Consider the following 17,811-nt stretch of genomic DNA (forward strand, 5'->3'; position numbering starts at 1 on the left):
CCCTGTTGACAATGCTGAGGAGCTGGTTGCAAGAATCGCAGTAGCTGCCGAAGAAATTCGAAATTCGCCTGGAGTATTCCAGAATGTTCGGATGTCCATGCGTCGGAGATGTGAGGCGTGCATTGTAGCCCGTGGAAGAAACTTCGAACACTTACTTTAATCCATGTACCTTTTGCTTCTTTTCATGTATTATTAAAACGATTTCTCACTTACGGTCTCTTTTCTTTTTATGGTGCTTCTGTGTACAACACCGCTTCAGGAAAGCATTTCCGACCCCACATTGCTATATGATTTCGAGTTGTCAGGATGTACCCTACCCCTCTTAGAAGTTCTGAAACGTTTAACTGAAACACCCTGTATATTGATCACATTTCACTAGAAGTTATATAATAATAGATTAATCTAAAAATATATTGGCAACGCCCTCTAAGTAATTTCCTGCAGCAATCAACCGTCGTAATTTCATAGGTAGGTTTCGCAACTAAAATGAATTTGGCTTTATTTTACAATGCATATATTACATTTTATGATATCGTTATCACAGTTCCATTTATTTCACTTATTTAATATGATCATTAATTTTAGCCACGCGTGCTATCACTGATTATTGTGCTCTAATTTATCTGTACCCAAAACATGTGCGCCGACAGGATATTTCGCAAGTTTGTGCATGTGGGAATAAATTTTTTCTTCACCAAATTTTGAATACATGCAATATCTTAATTAATTCAGGTTTGACTGGTTTACATGAACAGCTGAGCCAACGTTTCATGATCGGCTTACTGTTTCAATAAATTAATGAAAACATTAAAAACTGAGTATTACTTCGAAATACAAAGGTGGCGCACTCAAACACTTTGCATACTGGTGGAGATGATGACTCAAAGTATTAGATAAGTAATCTTTTTAAATATAAAAAAAAAAAAAAAAAAAAAAAAACCTTAATTTATTTTTTATTCATATTTCATTTAATGGTTAAGTTTTTGGTCAGTACTTATTTCTAGCCTACTCCTCCCGCGCAGCATTGCAGTGGTAGGACGACCAGACTTATAAGACGAAAATACGACCCATCTTAGAAATCCAAAGCCACGAAATTTAACTCGTTGCATCTTTGATTATATACATGATCCTACCAATTTATTAGAGAATCCAGCATGCGATATCCGCACGCCTTCAAACATAAACAAATGAAATAGCTTTTGAGGTGCTGGGCCAAGTGATAAGATAGGTTCCATAAGAAGGACAAGCGTCATTATAGATGATCGTGCAGTAGCATCGCTATTTATCCATGTATTAAAGGTGACAGTACCGAAGAGTTTAAATTACTGGTAGTGTGGAGAGGGAAGGAAAAAAACGCAACGAGAACACTCCCAGCCAGAAGAAGGTATCACCGACACCGCAAATGCATCACTTTGTATGTACCCAAAAATAGATAGGTAGTATTGCAGGAAATCACCAAAATCTTCAACGCCGGACTTCAAAAAACCATTTCCACCAACATAACACGAAAGAAAATGGATCTACGTAGCTGTATAGCCAGCCATAAGCTCATTGTGTGAGGGGGGAAACATATGAATCCATTTAGATTGTCCCCAGATGACTCTTCAAATTGTCCCATTCTGTATAACTCATTCTTGCAGGGACTAAATTTGCAAGATGGTAGAAAAAGAAGAACTCTTTATTGCATACAAAACGCACATGCCGTACACAATACCCTTCACGGCTAAAAGCCAGGGGTTAAACAACAATACTCAGCATCTGCTGAGTATTGTTGCAATCCATTTAGCAGTGAGGCGGAAAAACAGTAGTAGACGCACTTGAGTTCCATCGACAATTTTTAGGGTCATCTTGAACAATGCCAATTTTAAACAGTCCATTCTTTCAGATGATACCACATATTTATAATCATGAAAGTGAACATTCAACTTTACCATCAAGGCAACTACATTTTGATAAATTTTATTCCTTCACGTATTCTCTGTCATACAAATGCACTGCGATTAGGCATTCCACCAAATAAAAAGAAATATTTGATGCTCTCTTTTTGTAATAGCTATAAAATGGTACAGACTGCATGATATTTTAGGTAAAATAACAATACAACACAGTCTGACAAGTTCTTTAACTTAAAAATTAGCACAGTAGACACTAAGTTGGATACCAGAGGTGAAGCTATAAATTCTAAGTCCCTCCTACGGCAGGCTGCCAAACGGCCCACCTAATTTTTACTAACCATACTAAACCAGACGTCTGGTCCCACTGGAGGTATGATAGTTTGCCTCGGATTGGATACACAGACAATTTTAATGGCTACATTAAGAATTACAAATCCTTATCGTCAGGATGGCCGACTAGAATGAACAAACAAAACAAAATGTTAATTTTCTTTTTTCGTAAGAAGTTCTCACTGTTAGAATAACTGACAGAAAATTTTTGAATGCCTAATGCAAGCATCTTTTTTTCTCTTTTTGAGACTATCGTGTCAAAAAGACTTCTCATACGCGGGAGCGTATGAGAAGTATAAGAAATTATTCCTTTCGAAATAAATTCCATTTTACATGACCCAGATAAATGTTATCATAACACCAATGTATAACACCAGATGCATATAAGAAGTATGTGGATTATTTAACGAAAAGTAGTGCAATTGCATCATGTTTTTTCGTAAGTGTATTACCAAATTGGTTTTATCATATCTCATATTGGGAATACCTTCACAACGAGTTACCTGATTTTGCACTACGGAATAAGTAACGCTTCACCAATGGAGAAGACTATTATTACTTATTCTCGGTGGATACCAACCAGACGGCCGTTTCAAGGCTATTTGGCCTATCGTCGGTGAGTGGGTAAGTACACTGGTATTGCAACAGTGACAACCCAGTAATCAAGTATAACTCCACAATATGAGAGACGCCAGATGGTGTATAATAGTTTGCACTAACCTTTTCGTTAAGTGAAATCTTTACTAGGTTGAGGCTATGGTACTACGAAACTCTTTCAGTATTTGGATTATTTAAAAGTAGACCACTGAAATAAAAACATTAATAAGAAATTAATGGAATATCAATCGAAATGCCCTATGCTGCCCACTGTTGTTTCAACATGACCACAATAATTTGTCCACTACTAGGAGATTCAACCTACCATTCCGAAATTATTGTACTGGCAAAAGTTGTCGGATTTAAGTTACTAGATTTAGTTCAGTTTTTCTGTATTCTTTTGTTTCCAGTATCTGTCACTTGCTCTTGAATTTATTTTCAAAACTTTTACCCTTAAACTCGACAGCGGTTTTCATAAACTTCTTAAATTCTACTTGTTAAAAAATTTTTCATTGCTACTAATGTTCGCTTTTTGCTAACAGTGTATTACCGACACTGATACCTCGCTAAATGACAGAAATAGTCTGGCAGATATTCAAGGAAACATACCAATCAAATCGTAAACAAAATGAATACCTCTAATATACGCGTGCATACATACATATATATATATTTATACACACACAAACAAACACACTGTACACTTACAATTTTAATCTTAGTCTCAGGTGAAGTCAGATTACCTTTTATCAGAAATTTTGAAACAAAAATTATTCTTCTTAAAACATAATCCAACTTGCTCTAGCCAACAAGTAGTTTTAGCTAATAAATATAATGTAACGTAACCTAACTTTTCATTACACCCTTTTGTCGCAAAAGTTCTGATTGACCTTAATTTTTTTTTAAATCACGGAATGTACTTACTAACTAATGGCGGCTTTTGTCTTCGAGAGTCTCCCTCGACATGAATTTGACGTTTCTAATGTCGGTGGAAGTTGCTGAAACGATTTTGGAAGCCATTTTTGGGAATTTCGCTCGTTCACTCTGTCACAGTTACTTCAATCAGTGGAATGTCTTAACAGCTTTAGAATTTCCAATGCTCTGTTAAGCCATGGAAACAGAAGAAAGTCCGATGGATGAAGCAATACAATAACTTGAACAGATTGAACTTGAACAGGCAGTTATCATGCAAGAAGAACCAATTATCGGATTCCTACATCACAGGGCAGCGGTGATAAACATTCGTGAACGAACCCGGTGAAACACTCTTGTAGAAGTCTTGATTAACAATTACACCTGCAGGAAGAAACTCCTTATACGCAATCCCTTCCACAACGGGGATTTCACTTTCGACTTCTGAACAAGAACTTTTTTTCGAGGGTGATAGGATTCCCCGTCTGGTCACGACTGTATCTTCTTTGAGGGATCACACTGAACGCACCAAACTTCATCTCTAGCAATAATTGAAGTAATGAGAATGTTACTAAGCGAACTTTGTAATCGAGACCTAGAGTCCTTTTCTCCTGGTGTCAAACTATATAGAAAAAACCTCGCACACGACTTTTTTTGACAAATCCTCAGTCAGGTTAAATGACAGTTTCTGCTGTTTAACTCATCTGTTAATATCATAGCTGTTACTTAGCGAGTACGTCGCAAAACTTCCTGTACCCTATTTATGTGTTCATTAGAACATGCAACGGAAATGCAGATAAGCTGGGTTACCTCAAATACAGTCCCCTTCCATCGCGAAAACGTCCATACGTTCAAGAACATGAAAACACGTTAAAGTTTCATCATCGTAAACTTCTTGTAGCAAGTTATGTGTCTTTTTGGCACTTTTTTTTAAAAAAAATTAATGTTTATTCGTTACTAGTCCAACTACGCACCATACCAAATTAACATGGATCAAAACAAGCCAAAGCAAAGACGTCAACTATGAGCCTGCCGGGAAGAGAATGGACGTGCGAGAATTCGAATGAAAGAAGGGAACTAAGACTCCTCAAATAAAAGAAATTATATGTGAATAGCTAGGGATTGGGAAATAAAAAAAAGTATTAACATTTTTAGTTGCACTGTCGGTGTTAATCAAGAAAATTAAATATGGAACCATTTAAAAATTACGTAATGCAATTTTTGAGCCCATCCTCTGTAATACTTCGTAACACTAGCTTTTTTTTGCCGCTTCCCATTATTACCGAAATAAAATACACAAGTATTTATTTACATTTTTTTTCGAAAACATTGTCATGTAATACTCGTAGGACCTCCCTCCCCTCATTCGAAACAGATTGCAACATTTTATCTACCCCCCCCCTCCCTTCTTTTCTTGTGATATTCAATTTAGGAATAACCCATGTGTACATTAAGAGGTACAAGTCCAATTTATGCAAGCAGGGAAATGTAATGCAATATCATATATGCAACTGCTATATTAGTACAGAATAACTATATTTTACATGTTAATAATAAATATACAGATTATACACTTCTCTTACAATTATGTTGAACAGTTGTATAAAAGTACAAGGCAGTTATAGAAGACTCTTCATTGTCCGGCGACTGATTATCCAGGGTCTCTACGACCGACCCACGATGGTCTTAGCAGGAAAAGAAAAACCTTTAAGGTTAATTTTAACATTCTCCAAAGGGTTTTTTTTTTTTTGTTTTTTATATTGTGACCATAATATTCAAACTGAAAAGAATTTGTTCCTTCTATTGAATAAAAACTTCGGCACATCAATAAACATGAATAAGCTGTTGCTTTACATCTTTTTTATTTCGTCTCTGTTCGTTAAAAGTGGAATAGAGACTCAATTTAATGAGTCACAACTGACTACATAAAACAACAAGGAAACGCTGTTCTCGCTCACAAGATGCTTTGAAGTATACTTAATAGTATTAGTAGTGGCAAATGATGCAAGAAAACAAATATATAAAGCATCAGCCAAAAAAAAAACTTTCCGCATCGCCTGTCGATCCCCTGCAATAATTTATCTAGTTCTTCCTTGAACTTATTCAAACTACTCACTTTCACAATAACAGATGGAAGTTTGTTCAACAATCAACTACCTGCTGGCTGAATGCAAACCTCTGCACAACTAGCCTTCAACCATCCGTCCTCAATATGAATTTATGCCCTCCCCCCTCACGTGTGTAATCTGAGAAGATGAAGAATGCCATCAGCATTGAGCTTGCTCAATCCCTCACAGATCACCTCGCAGGCGCGTAGTCTCTAGACGGCGCAATTTGCAGAACTGAAGCCTTTTTTTTTTTTTTTTTTTTCTTTTTTTTTTGGTAAAATCATTTTTTTGTTCCCCTGACAAATCTCGTTGCCATTCTCTGCATCCGTTCCAGTATTCTACATCCTTCCTAAAAGGAGACCTGCAGACCTGTATTCAGTACTCAAGATGCAGCCTAACCATGGCTTTGTACAAAGAAATAATCACCTCCTTATCCCTGCTAGCAAAGTTCCTGAATATCATTGACAAAATCTCATGAGCTGTGCTCACAGCCTGCCTGTACTGCTCAGAGAACTTCATAACTGACTGCACAATTACTCCCAGGTATTTTCATTTTCTACCCCCCAAACGTGTAGTGCCACACAATTGATACATTAATCTGGAATTACTGCTGCCCATTTGCAATATCTTGCATTTGTAGGATGAGAAATGTTTGGGATTTCTGGAGTATTTAAAGAGTCAGGTTAGTTTTCAAGGCGAGAGACGTGCCTGACTATTTCTCCAGATCCACAGAATAGTGTTTAATGGGACCTTTGTACTATAAAAAGGCCTACCAATTCTTAACGTGAAGGCCAGATGATTCTTAAGGGCAGCTGGTTTTCTCCTTCTCTCACGAGAGAGAAAGAGGTCAAGTCGAAGGCGTTCCGGAAAATTTTCCAAATGGCATGCAAGCGTTGCTTTTATGTAAACAGATGAGATAACTCAGTGTACCACCAAACTTTGGAATGCGGGATGATTTATTGTCTTTATTATACGTTCACATTCTTGTTTATACTCTAGTACAATCACCAAATCATAGAAATTTAAATAACTAATGAATAGTTAATCGTATTTAGCAGTCACGGATTAACCCTTATGTTAATATAGGATGAACCGGCGCAATACCACCACTGTGTTTATTGGAAGCTTGAAGTGTTGTCTTCAGAACAAAGTTCCTGCAACCCTCCCCCCATCACATATCATGCAGTATGATTGACGTATTTTCAAGTTATGATGGACATCACGGCGAGATCCAATCTTCCTTACATTTTGAGGGTACAGCTCTAATACAGTGTTCGCAGGCCGGCCGCTAAATAGTCAACCGGACCGAAACTATCGGTAACTCTCTAGGAAATTCCGGATCAGTCAGTGTATACTTTCGCTGCCTCTGCTCTGCCAGATGATGACTGGAGTGAGTCTGAGTAGTATGTATGCGGGTAGCATTGTCGAGGCCACGTTATGCCGTGTATGAAATATCCAATTTTTTTTTTATAATTTCATACAGCATGTCCTCCCCACCTTTGCTTATTACTGAATACATCATGAATTGTCAGACTAATAAAACAAAAAGTTACCCCAGGGGCTCACATCTGGTGAGTATGGGCTTGGCACACACAGGGTCCTGAGCTGGATATCATCATTCTTCTCTTCCTTCGTGATTCCCTCCTACTTCAGACTCTTGTTCCCTATCTCAAAGTAACTCAGAATTTTTTTTTTTTTTTTTTTTTTTTTGGCTGGTGCAGCAAAAGTCTCAGGCTTCCTTGCACCATATGGCTAATAATAATAATAAAAAATAACTTATCTGCGAAAAGGTCTAAAGCTCCAAAACACTTCCTCCTTCGTTTCGCAAATATACGTGGTCTCAGATCCAATCTCAATGATATCCATTCCCACTTACAGTCTGCCAAACCCCGTGTATTTTTTCTGACATATTCCCAGTTATTACTTGATTCAAACACTGCTCATCTTAGTTGCCCAAATTATTCGCTGTATGTATGATTACTTTCGCTTCAAAGGTGGTACTTGAATGGCGCATTGTCTTGATGATACATGTGTGGGCCTTCCCCAAAGTATTGCGATAATGTTGTAAGAGCATAATTGTCCAGGCTGTCCTGGTATTGCACAGCATTCATGGTTTTGTCGATAAAGACTAATGGCCCCAAGCCAAACCATGAAAGCAGCGCTATACCATGACACTGCTTCCACCAAACTTCATTGTTGGGAAGATACAATGTTCCCCTGGCATTCGCCACACCCAGGAACGGCCATCAGACTGGTAGAGTGCGAACTCAACTCGTCTATCCGCGGCTCTACAGTCCAGGATTCGCGCTCCTTACACCATGTTAATCAGCATCTAGCATTTGTTGAGATGATCAATTCTGTTGAACTGGTGAGGTAATTCTGTTGTACGTGTCATTTTGCATGCCCACTTTTGCAATTGTTTGTTCGAAGCCCAGTGTGCACATTTATAACGGGTTCTGTGACGTGTTGCATGCATAGGACCTGTTTCTCCATCCATGGAGGGGTGTGCGGATATTAATGCTAGGGCAGTGTATATTAATAGTAACTGCCAGTAATCCTGCTGGCAGGCAATGAGAGTTTTTATAATACCGGTTAACTGACAAAATAAGTGCTGTGGACGTCTCTATTTAAAGTTGTTAATGACTAATAGGTTAACTAAAAATCCATATATAATCTCAGAGAAGAAACCTTTGAGTAGTATTTAGGAGGGAGGTTTCATGTAACCTCTCTTTGTGCACGTAAGTTCACAGTTAGTTGGACTTTTCAGAACATAAATTGTGTTTTCAGGAAACAGTTCTCAGGCCTCTTAGATGTCAGCTTGTCACGAAGAGGACTTGGTGTGCCCTCGTGGGTCACTGTTTCTTCCCCTCCTTGGATAAGACACAATTCTACAGATAAATTGTAGTAATTGACATGAGTAAGAAAACAGCTTAACATATTTTATTAAGGATGTTGAGAACAGCGGTTCCTAACCATCACACACTCGCACCCTCAAATGTAACCAAGACATTTGCATGGCGTCTATTTAATCCATCCTGTTTTGTTTTAATTATGAAAAATAAATTTTTAGCTTTTTTACTAAATTGAAAACCGTGATCTTTTAATTATGATTTGATAAACCCAATTTAAAGATATCGAACGAGAATAAGTAATAGAAATAAATAATAATAATAATAATAACTACAGTTTTTATTGTATTCTTTTAGAATTTTAAAGGTCACTAACCCTCCCCATATTGAACCCAAACTGAAGCTCACCTGCCGTCTGATAGACATAAAGCGAACGTCTGTAGTATTTTTCTCAGTTGTTTGCTTTTAGCTCGCGAAATCAAAGCATTACGGCAACATTATACACTGGTGTGTAAAATTTAAGGACCAGTCAGGTTTTCACCTGTAGTTCTCATAGTAGTGGCCTGGATATGGGATTGGTTGGTTTGGTTGGTTTTTTTTTAGGAGCATTAGCAACTAAAGCCATATTGCTCCGGGATATGCGGTGGTCATTCCTTGACCTTTCCGCATCCTCCGTATTTGGTGGTGACGGGCTCGAACCCCGGTCTAATCAAGAAGCATGTGCTACGCACTGCTGCTGCTGCTCCTTCCCACCTGGCTACGGAGGCGCCGCTGGATATGGGAAAAGTATACCAAAGGAACCTCGTGAGTTACAGAAATGATGAAGGAAACAACGCCGACACAACAACGGAAACAAAACGGTACAGACGGACTTTATTCAAAAATGGCAACATAGCACTGGCTGCCATGATACAGATGCATCACTGCCAAAGATGGAACAAAGGGAAGAGGTGGTCCTCAGGAGGAGATATGGCCACCCATAATGTCGTTGCAGGCTTTGCACCGCCTGTCCATAGAACAATGTTGTTGATGTCCTTGCGGTAACATCATCCATTCCTCTGTCAGCGCCATCTTCAGCTGGTGAACATTTTCTCGTGGGTGTGGACGTGCCGCTAGGCGTCTCCCCAGAGCGTCACATATGTGTTCGATGGTATTTAGATCGCGGGAACGGGCAGGCCAATCCATACGAACAATGTGCTCACTTTCCAAAAGCATATCAACAGCTGCAGTGCGATGGGGTGTGGCGTTATCATCCATAAACACGAACTCGGGGCCAATGGCACCTCGGAACAGACGCACATGGGGATTACCTCAGTAGAGTAGCGTGCACCGACTACAGAACCGCCTTCCAGTATCTGGAGTTGTGTACGTCCATCCAAGATAACGCCTCCCCAGACAAGAACGCCTCGACCGCCATATCGATCCCTTTCAGTGATGTTTGCGGAGTGATAACGTGTGCCAACCTCTCGCCAGATTAGTTGACGTCCACAATCGCTGCTGAGACTGAATCTACTCTCATCAGTAAAGAGTACCTTAAGTAAAGATTTTGTGGTTGTAACCTTTAGAAATAGTGTTAGTCCTTAAGTTTTGCACACCAGTATACATCTCTAGCTGGCGTCTCAAAAACACCATGTGGAATCGGTGTTGCCTACAAGAAAGGTACACACTTTTGATTAGTCCAAACCTGGCGTCTATTAAACGCCAAAAAATTTTATACCTCGTAATTCATAGTACACATATATTGAAGTGAAAACAGAAACCATTTAGAGAATACTGGCGGTGAAACGGTACATCGGAGGATTTGATTTTATTTCCAAATTTTAAAAAGTAACCGAAAAAGTTTAAAAGTGGCATTTGCCAGACACCATGCCAGCAGATGAAGGTTAATCTTTCCGAAGTACAGACTATCTTTCAAATGAACAAATTTTAAATCGACCACCAATACGTTTTATGCCTTTTGATTTTTATTAAAATAATAGCACTTGTCTTCTGGTCATAATTATGGAAGCATCATTAGCATCGATTCAGTCAGATATCGGCTAAAGTAATGTTTTTTTTTTTTTTTTATTTATATAAAAATAAATAAAACTAATATTTATTTTTCTGATCTGCAGTTTTATTCATCACGATATCAAAAGTTTATTTTTCTACTTTCTAATTCGATTTTACATCTCTGCAGGAATGGGTTGGAAACTTTTCATTATTCCTGTTGAACAAACACGAATAATTCCTATTTTACTTTGAGCAAAATATTTATTAAGGAAATAGTTGTTAAAGAAAAGTTAACTAGTAAAAATCAAGCGACTGTTTAACCTTTTATTCCAGTTAGCCAAGGGCACTTTTCAAAGCAGGACAAGGCCACATCTTGAGGATACCGACAGATAGGTGGATTTTCAATACAAACTTTACTGCAAACTGTGGAAAGTACTGCAAGAACTGGCTGACAGTAGCTGTTGAAGAACACGGTGATTTGTTATATATTAGTGATAAAATCCAGGCTCAGAAATTCACTTTAGAATGATGAAAACTGTAAGTAATAAGCTATAGATAATGTGATAAAACAAAATATACTAACGCTAAAGTTTTATTTGTTTGCGTGACGTGGCCATGACGTAGTGTAATTTCTTCGTTCTGTAAAAAATGGTTGTGTGCTGGGAATAATGCAAAACTACACTAAAAATAAAATATTGTAGAATAGATAAAGCGGCTTTTGGAATAGGTATTCTTCTTCTTCTTTTTATTATTATTATTTTTTCCCTAAGGGGCCGTTCACAAATTACTGATTTCAAGGGGGGAAAAATGAAATATAATGCATTATGGGTAGGAGGGAGAGGTGATCTAACGACTGTTATGTAACTGTTTAAAAAAAAAATTAACACCGTCAACTGAAGTGCAGCATTTCGTTATGTAATAAAGGAAAGGATGAATCAAAGCTGTTATCGTGAAATGTAGAGGGGAAATACTCGAAAAGTTTAAAAACTTGCTTTATGTAATTTGTAAACGGTCCCCACACTAATTAAAAAATTAGTATGAGCACCGATTACAAATTACACTAATCAAAGTAAATTACATTAATTAATTAAAATAACAATAATTAAAAAATGGCAGCGCAAGTATACAACTAACAGAAACTGTAATGGTACAGTTATTTCTTTCTCTGTTCCTTTCCAGTTTTTATCAGTTGCATTTTTAGGGTCCGTAGTCTAACGAAGGACCCATATAATGTCACTCGGTTATCTGTCTGTACGTCCGTCTGTTACAGCATTGTATCTCTGGAATCACTCAACCTATTGACTTAGAAATTTTGCATGGGTTTGTACATCATGTGAGTCAAGATAACGGCATATTGATCGTTGTTGACAAAAATTTCTCTTGTCTGAGAAATGGGAGTTAAAATGTGGGAGACGAAAAAATGTTGTCGACAACCTATAGCTAAAAAATGTTGTCGACAACCTATATTATACATCGTTGGAAAGTGCTCAACGAGTAGGTTTAAAATGTAATTTTAAAATATTTTTCAAATTAAAAATGGCGGCGCCAGATAGGAAAATGCGAATAATTTTCGTGTCCTCCCCTCTATTTCCGTCGCTAATGGAGCTAAAAATTTAAAAATCACATTAGCTATGTGTTAGTAATGATCACATTAGCTTTGTGTTGGTATACAAAATCACCACAAATAAGTTCCCTAGGGGGGAAGTGAACAATGCCACAAAGACGCCGCAAGGCACAATAACGAAGACATGTAGGGAGTCCACCACCACCAATATTATAAATGTAATATTCCAGGAACCACCTACACTAATTCTGCCTAAGCAGCAGGAAATATGTGATGCAAATCAAACTTACACAACGCAACGGCAGGAGCATCCTTTGCCTATGGATGAACTACGGGCTGCAGCACTGAAAATTAGGAATAAAAGATGCCCTGGCCCAGACTTGATAGAACCAGAGATACTCAAAAAGACTGTGGAATATTAGCCTGAACTCCTCCTCTATCTCTTTAACATCTGCCTACAAGCAGGGAAATATCCAACACACTGGAAGACAGCCAACCTGAAGCTGATCTTAAAAAATCCTGCTAAGCAACCTGACCAACCAGACTCATACCGTCCTATAGCCCTTCTCTCAACTCTAAGTAAATTGTACAAAAGGTTTCTTCACAGCAGAATACTAGCCCACTACACTGCAACAAACCTCACAAACCCTAATCAGTTCGGGTTCAGGCCTGGTCTGTCAACCGTTGAAGCCATCCAGAAACTTCAGACTGAGGCACAACAATGTGCCAAGAAATACTTCATCGCCATTCTGGTCGACTTCGCCGGGGCGTTCGACTCACTTTCGTGGCAACTCACATTTAATATAATCACATAAAACCCAATGTAGAATTACTGAATTATTAGTATAACTAGCGACGTACACCATTTCCAACACTCGCATCATCAAAAAATAAGTGCGCAATCAACCTCATGTTTAAGTAAACCAAATAAACAGAAATTACTAACAGCGAGATCAGGATCTGTAGAGAGCAAGATTAAGGAGTTCCTGCCCAAAATTATTAATGGTCCCTTGAGCTGCATCGCTGGCAACCACCTTGCAACAACAAGTACTCTACATCCCAATATCTCAGGCCGTTTTCTGTGAACTGAGTCCCTAAGTTGACTGGGAATTGAATCTCTAAGTTCTTTCAGAAGTGTGTGATACGATGCACTATTCACGATCTAAGCCTTTAGAAATTTTTCTTTTTGAAAATGCTCTAAAAGAACGCCATGACAATCGCAAAAAACAGTCACCATTACCTTCCCTTCTGATGGCACAGCCTTGACCACTTTTTTGAGATGGGCCAACATTTCGTTCCTGCACGTTTGAATACCATTGTGGAATATTCGATTAAACTTTAGAATATGGTGCTGCATCCCATTAATCTTCACGAAAACAAGAATTGGCAGATCTAGCTCCGCCTACCGGTTGCTTTCAGTGGCTGCTAATCAGTGTGATTTCGCATTAGAGCGAATGCCGTTTTTCAAATGACTACAGCTATCAGGAATACGATATACGGCCCGGCAAAAGTTACCTTTGGTTTTAGTACACTAACAATTGCCGTACGTTTGCCTCCTTTGGCATTGGATTATTCAAGCGAAAGAAGTGCGGTTTTTTAATAGACTCATTTTTGGATAGTGAAAAAGGTTAGGTTAGATAGTGAAAAAGGTTAGGTCACGCCACTAATTCGGGACGAATTCAATCGATTAACGGTGTTCGTAATCTTTAGTATACAGTACCGAATACTGAAGATTATAGACACCGTTTTTCGCTTGAATTCGTCCCGAATTGGTGGCGTTAACTAACTTGACCTTTTTTTAACTAGCCCAAAATAAAAGTATATTGAGAATACCACACTTGTGTAATCGGAAAATACAAAAAAAAAAAAAAAAACACTAACCTAATGTCGCCGCCTTGTACGGTTAATCACTCCCCGCTGGTTCGTTAATAACCTATAGTCCTATACAATACATAATAGCGGGAGGTGCTAGACCTGCCCATCATTTGTTGTCGCAGTGATTCATGGGATGCAGCACCATATACTAAATTTTAACCGAATATTCTATCGCCTATTGCTAGAAACTCGCAATCGTTTCTTTAATTTTTATCGAGTTACAATTGTTTGTCACTTACTGATTCTTCCTTCATATGCTTACTGTTTAGCAGCTTAATAAGGCAGAAGAGTACATGATCAAGTGGCACCTACAGGAAAACAGTTTCTCTAGCTTACCATTTCCTAGTCCGTTTAAAATTTAAAGGTTGTACATAATTTTATATTTAAATTATCACAATTTATACTCATTCTTAGTGAGGGAACGATACCTTCTATGAAACTTAACTAAGGTTAATTGAAAAAATACATTATTTTTTCGCTCAATTAACTTTCATTAAAATTACTGTAATAATATTATATGAATCTTTGAAGGCTTAAAAATGAATTGAGATAATGATAGTAAAACTAAATTTTAATTTTTTATTTTTCAGTTATATCTGTTGGCCGTCGTGACACTGATATCGCTTGGCAATGCAGACGAAAAGGTAAATTTTATTCATGAGAAAAAATATTCTTGTACGAATTCTTTTTAACCCTGTGAAAGCTTTACAAATACTTTTCAAAAATCTAGTATCAGTATTAGTAGTGGCAAAATGTTGATGAAAAGAAGTAAGCTTGTACAGTACAGCCAAACAAAATATAAAAAATAAATAAAAACTGTCCACTTCATTTGCCTATCCCTTCTAACATTTTTTCCAATCCTTTTTTAAATTTATTCAAAATACCCACTTCCACAATACCAGATGGAAGTTTCTTTCAATAATCAATTACTCTCTGGCAGAAAGCAAATTTAACCATTCTTTTCCAATATGAATGTCTCATTGTGTGTGTGTGTGTGTGGGTCATCCAAGAAAGAGTAATGCTGTCACCAGCATCTAGTTTACTCAATCCATATAAAGTCTTAAACACTTCATGTAGACATATGTATATGTAAAGGGCGGCACCTGGAACGCTTGTTCAACTCCGCCTCGTGTCTCTGCAAAGAACAGAATCACTGTAAAAGGGCCAGAAATGTGTGATGTTTGTCTGTGTGAATAGTTGCATGTTCTGTTGTTGTGTTCTGGCCATTTGTCTACCCAGAAGCATCAGTCACAAGGAGAGATGATTCTGGCTATTCGTCCACACCACGGAAAGGTGGGCCAGTCCCAGTACAACACGTAGTCTCAAAAGAGACTGTGACGCACCTAGTGTTGCCAGAAGACATGCCAGGATCCTCCGAGGACCCATTCCAGAAATAAAAAAAAAAAAAAAAAAGAGGAGAAAAAAGGAAAAAAAACCCAGTGGCGCTGGTTAAGAAAGAAAAATAAAAGTGGTGTTGGTAAAAAAAAAAAAAAATGAAAGAGAAAGAGGAATAGAAGATATGAATGTACCTACCATAAGATCAGTCTATAAGTTAAATTCGTATATTTACGAACCACCGAAGTGGTAAAGGTAATTTTAATACGGTTATGCCTTAATCTGATATGTAAATTATATTTATGGTTTATATCATCGATTCTTGTGTGAAATTTTACCTTATTTGTGATTTAAATATTATTTAATTATTATTGTGTTAAGTTACCGTTTCTGTTATCTGTGATTTTTTTACTTGTGAATAGTGGTGTTCAAAGAAAGTGCATCACCGCTTAAAATTGTAATTGTCGTCCGAATAACGTAAGTATATGGCAATATTTCTTACAGATTGCATCAGATAAGATTGACACGCTTAGGTGATAACGTAATATTGCATCGGCTGTTACTTTCAGATATATAAGCACGCTCTGCAAGAGTTGCAGCCTTTCCTTGCTTGCGTCAGGATGGCGGGTTACGTTGTTGTTGTTGTTGTTTTGGTTTTTAGGAGCATTAGCAACTAAGGCCATATTGCTCCGGGATATGCGGTGGTCATTCCCTGACCTTTCCGCATCCTCCATATTTGGTGGCGACGGGCTCGAACCCCGGTCTAATCAAGAAGAGTATGCTATGCACTGCTGCTCCTTCCCACCTGGCTACGGAGGCGCCAGCGGGTTACGTGCAGTTGACGCCACGAAGAAAGAGTTGCTTTACGTGAGGAAGGATATAACATGTTTTAAACGTATTCTATATTGCTCATAAATTAAACAATCATGTAAAACGTGACTCCAAGACTGTTCACATGAACAGAAGCAATGCAGATCCGCTACCAGGACAAAATAATTCAATTTTAAATTGAAGGAACCATGTCCAGTAAGAAGGTAAGATGTCTCCATCTCCGGAAAAAAACCATTTGTTAATCTTTTTATCCATTTCAAAAGATACCAGGTCGCCTGGTTCGAAGAAGGGAATGAGTGATGGGGATTCGAAAAGTACAGCTGGTCTAGTATATTTTTATTGTGCCTAGTGCACTAGTGGATGATTTCCCACTGACATAGTCAGTAGCATAAAAATCATCTGTCGGGCCGCAAAAAAATAATGTGGGGGCCGCATGTGGCCCGCAGGTTGGCCAAACCTGGTATATATATTTCGAAAATAACCACTGGCCAGATTACGCACTTCCACATGCCGGAAGTTGCCCACCCCTGAATTATGATATTAAAACGCTTTTATTTTTAATATCGTAAGTCGAAGTGTGTTTTTTAATGATTTTATAAGTCTACTGTTTGCATGTGTGTAAATAATAAATTTCTAGAAAACAACAACAAAAAATTCCTGAAATTAAAAGTAATGAATTTTTTTTTACAGCTCCAAACACCATCAACGACGACGACAACAGAAATACCGCTCCCATACAAGTTTGCATATACTATTAAACACGTTGGGGGTAACACAACACGTGAAGAGGAACGAGATGAAAGTGGAGTAATAAAAGGAAGATATGTCATCAACTATCATAATGGTCGTCGGCGTATTGTGGATTATTACGATGACGGCACAGGGATAAGACAGTCAATTCAAACCAATGAACCAGGAATAAGCGACAAGCAAAATCCTTCAAAAGTTAATATCCAACTCCTTCCAAAGCCTGCAAAATTATAACTTGCAAGCATTACATTTTGCTATTACTGTAAATGAAAGAAATGAGCCACAATAAATAACTTTCACCACTCAGTTGTATACATTGAACTAACTTTTATTAGTAACTACAAAATGCAGACCATTTTTATGAAAACTTAAATACGCTGACTTCAATAAATATAATTAAGCCTAGAATGAACTAACACCCATTTTGTCGGCAGAAAAACTCGACAGTTGGTTGTAGGCGCATGAGCACCTTAGACTATTAGATAATATCTGTAAACAGGGCCAAGAAAATGGGGGAGGTAGTAGAGTGTAGAGTGTGTTTAGTGTCAAACGGCACCAGGGGTTTCCCCCGTCTCCGTGTACTATACATTGTGGGTGTGAAACAGAACACTGTCAATGCCAGAGTTTTAAAAGTGTATGGATTTTGTATATGTGTAGTGTCGTGTATCATTATTCCTCTGGTCATTTAGACGCTGGGCCCCTAATGGGATCCAACGTTGCCCCACTCCGTCCCGTGGAGGCAGACTAGTACACCAGTATCATAGTTATTTACT

General features: G+C 38.0%; 1 protein-coding gene across 1 annotated transcript; it reads left to right on the forward strand.

The window, feature by feature from the left end:
• The first annotated feature begins 377 nt into the window (after nt 1-377).
• Nucleotides 378-17,344, forward strand: LOC150084385 (cuticle protein 14-like). The gene is made up of 4 exons (XM_090375198.1): nt 378-468; nt 11,017-11,220; nt 14,713-14,766; nt 16,979-17,344. Exons 2-4 carry the CDS (start codon nt 11,209-11,211, stop codon nt 17,270-17,272), a joined length of 360 nt encoding a protein of 119 aa, XP_090231324.1. The 5' UTR covers nt 378-468; nt 11,017-11,208; the 3' UTR covers nt 17,273-17,344.
• Nucleotides 17,345-17,811: the final 467 nt, after the last annotated feature.

Source organism: Mastigoproctus giganteus, chromosome 6 (assembly GCF_048544385.1).
Source record: "Mastigoproctus giganteus isolate SK-2022 chromosome 6, ASM4854438v1, whole genome shotgun sequence".
Classification (NCBI taxonomy): Eukaryota; Metazoa; Arthropoda; class Arachnida; order Uropygi; family Thelyphonidae; genus Mastigoproctus; species Mastigoproctus giganteus.